General features: G+C 39.5%; 1 protein-coding gene across 1 annotated transcript in view; it reads right to left on the bottom strand.

Moving 5' to 3' along the window:
- LOC132816927 (coiled-coil domain-containing protein 81-like) overlaps positions 1 to 7898 on the bottom strand; it is a 93603-nt gene extending 85705 nt beyond the window's left edge. Inside the window, exons 1-4 of the mRNA XM_060826952.1 lie at positions 7717 to 7898; positions 7388 to 7449; positions 6849 to 7002; positions 3818 to 4074 (exon numbers count right to left, since the gene is read on the bottom strand). Coding sequence (XP_060682935.1) covers positions 3818 to 4074; positions 6849 to 7002; positions 7388 to 7449; positions 7717 to 7795 — 552 coding nt within the window. The 5' untranslated portion in view covers positions 7796 to 7898. The remainder of the gene's footprint in view (positions 1 to 3817; positions 4075 to 6848; positions 7003 to 7387; positions 7450 to 7716) is intronic.
- Between the last annotated feature and the right edge of the window lie 299 nt (positions 7899 to 8197).

Genomic DNA, 8197 nt, shown 5'->3' on the forward strand with positions numbered 1-8197 from the left:
GCATGACACATGGTTCTCCTGCTTCATACATGATGGCCTCGGAAAGATAAATGAAAATGGATAGAGACTACTTGAGCTTTACTGCTACCATGAGCTTTATGTAGCTGATACATTATTTCATAACTATTCATACCACAGCATCTTTTAGAGACATCTAAGATCAGGCCAGGATCAGAGCAGGATCTGATCATCATCAGACCTGACTCTTTCAATCGCACCGTCAACATACACAGTTACCTGACTGTGCTGTGATACAAATCACCCCTTTGTATACACTAGGTTGAGTATGCAAACCTTGAAACGTTTTCATTCAGAGTAGAAAAGCTACCTTGCATCAATGTCAATATTACTGCCTACTCAGATTTAAACTAACAGCGACTCAGTTGAATAGATTCTCCCCGGTATTCACACAGAATGCAGAACGCATTTTGAGAAACTACCTATAGTACCAGTACTCTCAATACATGGGAAACATGAATGGAAAATTCTGAGTGGTTTGAGGCTAACATCGCTGTGATAGAACCTATCTTTCTACACAACATATGGACTGTCACCAGGTAGATCGAATAAAGCAAAGTGGACAGGAAAAGCAATTATAAAATAACAGCAAAATTTGGAGGAAACTTTTAACAGATGTGGGACACCTGTATCATCACAGTGAACTGAACATTAGTATATGGAGAAACTATCATTACATTTTAGGAAACATATAACCAACATAGCGTACATAATCACTTCATTAAGATGTATGACATAAATAAAGATCAGATGTATGAAAGAACATACTGTAAGAAACCCTAACACAGACTGCCTCCATATCAATCTAAACTGAGAACTCTTCTTCATCTATAGTTGCTGAAATAAATACAGTTGAGAACAGTATAGCATTATACATCAGAGAAAACATGCATATATGTAGGTAGTAGATCTCATTATATAATTAGATAATAGAAACAATTTTAATTTTACCCAGTTGATGGATATCCAGTGCAGGGTCAATTAAGCAAGATTCTTACCCACCAGTAAGAGATTTAATCAGATCTTCTGATGAGGTTGTAGGGAGGGCTACCTGAAGCTGTCAGGATATTTGTCACTTCAGGTATTAATGGCACCATTGGACAAAAGGTGTCTTTTTTCCTTTGTAGGGCTGCAGTACTCCTCCATTCCCACAAGAAACCCTAGGCTTCTTTGTTCAACTCAAAGGTCATCAAAGCAGAGTTGGAGGGTTTCTTCTAAGATATCTCATATCTTGAATAGTGGGAATACAGAGGAGAAACAAACTGAACTGAGAGCTATTGTGTTTCTTGCTTTTATCCCAAAGAATGAGAAGAATCCTATAAAGTATAGGGGAAGACCTGAATGAAAATAAGAATGTAAATGGAGAGTATGCTGTTGAGGTTTCAGGTTTAAAACATAAGTGTTTACAAAATGTATGTAAAATTAAGTTAACTATACTTGCTTTGCTTAACTTTTGTACATGAAGTTTTTGTTTAAATGTGAAATCTTCTAGTTTCTTTCTTCTAGTTAGTAACCAAGTTTGATTTTTTTAAAAACAGGTAACCCACTTCACCAAAACTGTAACACAAATTCCACACTCCAGATGCTACCTTAAAGTGCTTCCAGCATTTTCTAAGATCTTCATAGGTCTGACCACACACCTCCTTCATTTCTCCTGGCAATCCTCCAACAACCCACTGATGTCAAACTATTAGATATCCTTGCAAGCCACAGGTCCAGTGTCTTGTGTTTCAGTCAAGCCTGCTGTAAATCATTCAATTTCCTTTTGGTCTGGATTGGTGGATAACCTATGCTGACCCATCCTAGTCATCCTCTGATCATGTACGAACCAGCTAATATCCCATGAACCTGAATTCGGAAGACAACTTGAACAATAGGAATGAGGTCAAGGAGTAGAGCTAATACCACAGATAGATCCAAGAATGTAAAATGATCAGAAAAAGGCAGTCAGTAGCTTTAGGCATCTTGAGAAGTCTATGGTAAAGTCAATGGACCATCCAAGGCCAGAAATATTTATATTTAAAATGTATCTTAATATTCAGTATTAAAGTGTTACTTTGAAAATTAAAAGCCAATATTCAAAGTTCAATAATTTATTCAACACCTTTTTGAGTAAGATAAATGCAAACCTTCCTCCACAGGCACCCAACGATTGCACAATCAGCAGGACAGATATTTTCAAAAAGCTAAGAAAAACATGTGACAAAATTTTAGAAGTGTTGAACACAGGAACTTAAAACTGCATGAAAGTCAAGTTGGGTTGCGAGATAATTGGATCAAAGTGGTCTAAAATTGAAGGAGGGAGGAAAACAACATTAGGAGAAGAAGGTGATAATGAGAAAAGGGGAAAAGCAGGGAATAGATAGGGATCAATGTAAGGAAGTATTAGATGTTCCAGGAAACAGGTTCATGAAGGGAATAGAGCTTTGCAAAGGTTGCAGAACATCCAGAAGTACAGAAAGTCTCAGTCAATGTTGTATGTCTTAACATCACTCATTAAAAAAATACAAAGTTGCAACAATCACTGTAAGTTTGTTTGTCACAGATTTCATGTTCTGTGGTCTGCACGTTCAAGTGCACACACAGTATTTTCCTCAGCAATGTTAGGATCAGAACATGTCCTTCCCCAATCCTACTCAAACTCTCAGTCCTGAAGTCCTATGATCCCCAGCTCCTGTTTTCACATCTATTCCTACTTTTAAAGTACACAGGGTCTGTTGACACCATCAGGACTTCAGCTGGCTCCTCTTCATCTCATTCCCATTTTCTGCTCACATTGAAGCGTTGATATGTCTCCAGCAACTACTCGCACTGACCAATATCTGCCACAAGATGGTGCCCAATCAATTAAAAACCAGGCAGCGGGTGAGTATTATCTTTTTTACATTTATATTGGCTATGTTACTTTCTTTAACATTTTAAATCTATTTTGTTTTAAAGATTCCAGTTTGTTTTATTAACGAATGTAAGTACTTAGATATGTTAAGCATTTCAACTTATAAGGTTTTAATTTTCTTTTTTGAGGCAAGTCCTAAAATACTTAAACACGTTATTGCTTTTATATTTAATGATTTCTTTTCAGCTTTTCTTCAGCTAAAAAGTGCATGGCACTGCACATGTACAGTACAGTATTTCAATGTATGCTTTGGGTTTTCCAAGTTAGGAATGTCTGACGGTGCCTAATTCCAGTTTTAACATTGATTCCTATGGGAATTTAGACTTCATTTAAACTAATTCACTTGAAGTTGAAATTTGCAGGAATCCAACAACAACTGAAATGAAGACATGTGCCTTTTAGTGTGAGAAGAACAGGTGACAAAAAAAGTAAAAGTACAATTAAATCAAATATTACAGTTTTAGATACTTAAAATTAAGAGTACAATATAACTTTAAAAAGCTCATCTGCAGTTCAGTGAAATGCATTGTCAGGCTAGTGTAAGCAGACTTTACTTTTGGTCTGGGTTATACTGACAACAAAGCATGTAAGGTTAACACCGGGATCCAAACGTGTAAAGGTATTTCATTCTTAGGACTGACATCCTTTATCTTGAGAAGAACAAAAAATGGAAAATTAAGAAGATTCCATGTGAAGAAAGTACTATTTCAGAAAACTATTTAATTTTGCCTTATGCTGAAAAAAGAAGCCATTTTATTGGCATCTAGTAAAAGTAAGTTGCTGGAAGCCACTTTTGCTTCTCATACACTTTTTTTCTTCACTTCATAGTGACTACAATGTGTTAAACAATCACATAAAATTATTTTTATAAGTTTGGTTTTCCAAAACTCTTGGTGTACTTACATTTGAAAGAGCTTTCACTAAACTTCCACTACCATCCATAGCATTAAGAAATTCTCTATAAAACTTCATTTTGATCTTGTTATTTCGTATCGTTAGCACTCCAATATCTTTAAAAGTGAAATGCACATTACGGTTACTGGCAATGTAACGATACATGATCTGCAGAGTCTCTTTGACACATCCTTCAACTGTATCCCGATCATACGGGCTCTCCAGAGCCAGGAATGTAAAATTTAGTTCAACAATTGGTATGTCACCTACAGAAAAATAAATGAAAAAAGAAACTTAGAAAATTTGGAGAAATCTTACATAAGAGAAATTCACTGATAGATTTATTTGATATTTGTGACCTCTAATTACAAATTTTACCACCAATATTGGCAAACAATATACTAGATGATAACTTGATACTGTAACAAGTTACAGGTTTAAAACATTTTTTAAAAAGATTTTGCACTGCTTTACATAAGAATACTAAGGTGCTTTTGTTTGCTCTTCACAGTTTTCACTGACACCTATTTAAGGTTGCACACATACACATTAATGACTTGGCTAAGTTAATCCTCATTATCCCCAGAAATCATACATTGTGTCACACAGTTTATGGTCAAAGTATACATTTGAAGAAATTAAGTTACTTCAATCTAGTGTAGGAAAAAAAGACAAAATTAATAGAACAGAAAAAAATTAGAAATAATTACAGTAAAAAAAATCAACTTTAGCCCTTTTTAGCCCTTTCACAACTTGATCAAAATTAGTACTAAAATTACCGACCCCTGATAGTGAACCATAGATCTGGAAATCTGTGATACACAGCAAAATATTTAGGAGAAAGTGAGGACTGCAGATGCTGGAGATCAGAGTCGAAGAGTGTGGTGCTGGAAAAGCACAGCCAGTCAGGCAGCAAGCAAGGAGAATCGACATTTTAAGCACACGTCCTTCATCAGGAATGAGGCTTGTGGCTCAAGGAGGCTGAGACATAAAAGGGAGGGGGTGGTGAGGGGGAAAGTAGCTGAGAATGCAATAGGTAAATGAAGGTAGGGGTGAACGTGATAGGTTGAAGAGGAGGGTGGAGTGGATAGATGGCAAGGAGTATGGACAGGTAGCACAGTTCAAGAGGGTGCTGCCAAGTCAGAAGGCTGGATTGGGATAAGGTGGGGGGAAGGGAATGAGGAAACTGGTGAAATCGACATTGATCCTGTGTGGTTGGAGGGTCCTAAGGACCTAAGATGATGCGTTCTTCCTCCAGGCATCGGGTGGTTAAGGTTTGGTGGTGGAGGAAGCCCAGAACTTGCATGTCCTTGGAGGAGTGGGAGGAGGAGTTAAAGTGTTTGGCCACAAGGCAGTGAGGTTGTTTAGTGCATGTGTCCCAGAGATGTTCTCTGAAATGTTTTGCAAGTTGGCGTCCTGTCTCCACAATATACAGGAGACCACATCAGGAACAATGGACACAGTAGATGACATTTCTAGAAGTACAGGTAAATCTCTGTCAGATGTGGAAGAATCCTTTGGGGCCTTGGACGGAGATAAGGGGGTAGGTGTGGGCACAAGTTTTGCACTTCTTGCAGTGGCAGAAGGTGCAGGGAGTGAGTGGAGGTGGATTGGTGGGGGACGCAGACCTAACAAGGGAGTCGAGGGGGGAATGGTCTCATTAAAATGCAGATAGGGGTGGGGAGGGAAACAAATCCCTGGTGGCGGGGGGTTTGTTTGTAGGTGGTAGAAATGGCGGAGGATGATGAAGTGTGTCTGGAGGTTGGTGGGGTGGAAAGTGAGGACCAGGAGAGTTCTGTCCTTGTTGTGATTGGAGGGGTGTGGGGTTCAAGGGCGAAGGTATGGAAAGTTGAGGAGATGTGCTGGAGAGTATCATCAACCACATGGGAGGGGAAACAGCGGTTTTTGAAGAAGGACGCCATCTGGGATGTTCTAAGGTGTAATTGATCCTCGTCGGAGCAGATGCGGTGGAGGCAGAGGAATTGGGAGTAAGTGTTTTTACAGGAGGCAGGGTGGGAGGAGGTGTAATCCAGATGCTTGAAACGTCAATTCTCCTGCTCATCGGCTGTGCGTTTCCAGCACCACACTCTTCGAGTAAAATATTCTGCTCTAACAAACATATAAAAGAACTCAGTGACTTTATAACTAAAATTAACATCTTTCTTTTTAAATTCTGAACACAAAGAAATTTTTGAGCAATGCCGCATGAAGATATATTGATTTTTGGTGTTGAAGCTGTCAGCATTAATTTGAAAGGTATATAAAACAAATTCGTATGATGCCATAGTTACTTAGCTGTCATTTGTAACTTACATCGCCACTCTTAAGAAATGTGTAAATAATATTGCTGCACAAAAGGAGCCTTCATGTTGTCATGAAAAAGACAGAATTATGTACTTAAAATAGTAGTTACTTCACAGAAACAGCCATTTAGACCAAATAGTCAGTGCAGTATATATGTTGATACAAACCTTCTGCAATGCATCTTCACGTTATCTTGCATTCCTTTTTACCTTATGCGTGATCTAGTTCCCTCTTAAAAGAATCTGCACTTCCTCAAGCACTACCCGCCCCCGCCGCAATGTTCCGCCTTCTCACATTTAGATTAGATTAGATTTACAGTGTGGAAACAGGCCCTTCGGCCCAACAAGTCCACACCGACCCGCCGAAGCGCAACCCACCCATACCCCTACATATACCCCTTACCTAACACTACGGGCAATTTTTTTAGCATGGCCAATTCACCTGACCCGCACATCTTTGGACGGTGGGAGGAAACCGGAGCACCCGGAGGAAACCCACGCAGACACGGGGAGAACGTGCAAACTCCACACAGTAGGTCGCCTGAGGCGGGAATTGAACCCAGGTCCCTGGCGCTGTGAGGCAGCAGTGCTAACCACTGTGCCACCGTGCCGCCCTAATTATACAATATAAGCTTTTGCAAAACTTATATTGTATAATTAATCATATGTTTTAACAATTCTAACGTATATATTATTTGGCATACATTTGTCCACTATAAAATTAGACAACTTGTCACCTGATACGTGTTGTTTTGTGTAGGATAATCCATGGATCTGTATCAATTTTTCAGACATCACAAATACTGGCCTCTGAAGTAAAATTAATTTATGGCCGACATCCAGCTTTTGCTGTGAAAATGTAAAGGTCCCCAAGCCTAATATATGTACTCCCTGAAATAAAGGATACAAAAGAAATGTATACTCTTAACCGCGATTTTGTTACTGAGCGCAAATACATTATTTTCATTCAAATATTGTTAAAGTTCCGTCGCTTTCTGATGCGTTATGATTTGGAAAGTTATTCGCGCCTTATAACATAATTTTTACTTAAATATTTGCAAATTTTAATTGAGCCAACAATAAGTGTTTAAATCGGAAGGAAACATAAGCCGACGTACTGCAAGTTTTCCGGATAAATTATTCTGACTAGCAATGAAAACAGAATATATTGCCTCTTCAAAGATGTAATTTTAGCGCCTGGCTAGTGTTTCCGTTCATTTACAAGTTTACTCCGCGACTTCGGTGTTTGCTTTTCTAAAGGCAGGGTACTCTTTACCTTCTGGAGGGACATGTGCCGATCCACAAAAGCAGAAACATTTGCCCATATGTTGACAATGTCTGGTGAGAAAACAAGGGGTGAAAATAACCAGTAAAACAAGTTCACAGGTGAAGACACTAGAATTCGGCCGACCCATAATATCATGAATACTAAAGTATTATGAACACTAGATAAACAACCCGATTATGCCTCACTCGCTCCAGAAAGATAAATTAATTCGTTTCAAAGGCAACAATTAATGATCGTGCAACAGATGTCAGTAAAAATAGGAGTCAGGGACTGAGCGACTAATCATTTCAATTAAGTATTATTGAGCAGATTTTTACCGTCATCCGTCAGGTTGGAGAGTGTTAGAAAGTAGTTTCTACCGATTTCCTCGATGGCGTACTGTACGGTGTCCAACATTGCTGCTTGATTGATGTGATATTGCCCCAAAGTCACTTCTTTCTCCCACTCCCTGGGCAGAGACTTGCTGCAGCGCCGTTGCTAAGACGCGACCAGCGACCTTTCACCCCGACTCGGTTACCTAGTGTGACGTCATCGGTGTCAGCGGCAGGCCGCGCGGGGGCGGAACTCTCGCGCGCGGCAGTGGAACGCTCCGGGACTTTCAGTCGCGTGCCGCCCCCATCTTACCCTTTGAATTTGCCGCCACCACCATTGACGGGCCGTCATCACAACATCAACCAATAGAGACTCTTCGATAAGCTGGTCATACAAACAGGCAGACTTCGGCACTACAAGAAAAAAAGGAGAGACTATTTATGTCCTGAAGAGTTTCTCAGCGTCCAAGGCCAAGCCAGTCTATTC

Source organism: Hemiscyllium ocellatum, chromosome 6 (genome assembly GCF_020745735.1).
Source record: "Hemiscyllium ocellatum isolate sHemOce1 chromosome 6, sHemOce1.pat.X.cur, whole genome shotgun sequence".
Lineage (NCBI taxonomy): Eukaryota > Metazoa > Chordata > Chondrichthyes > Orectolobiformes > Hemiscylliidae > Hemiscyllium > Hemiscyllium ocellatum.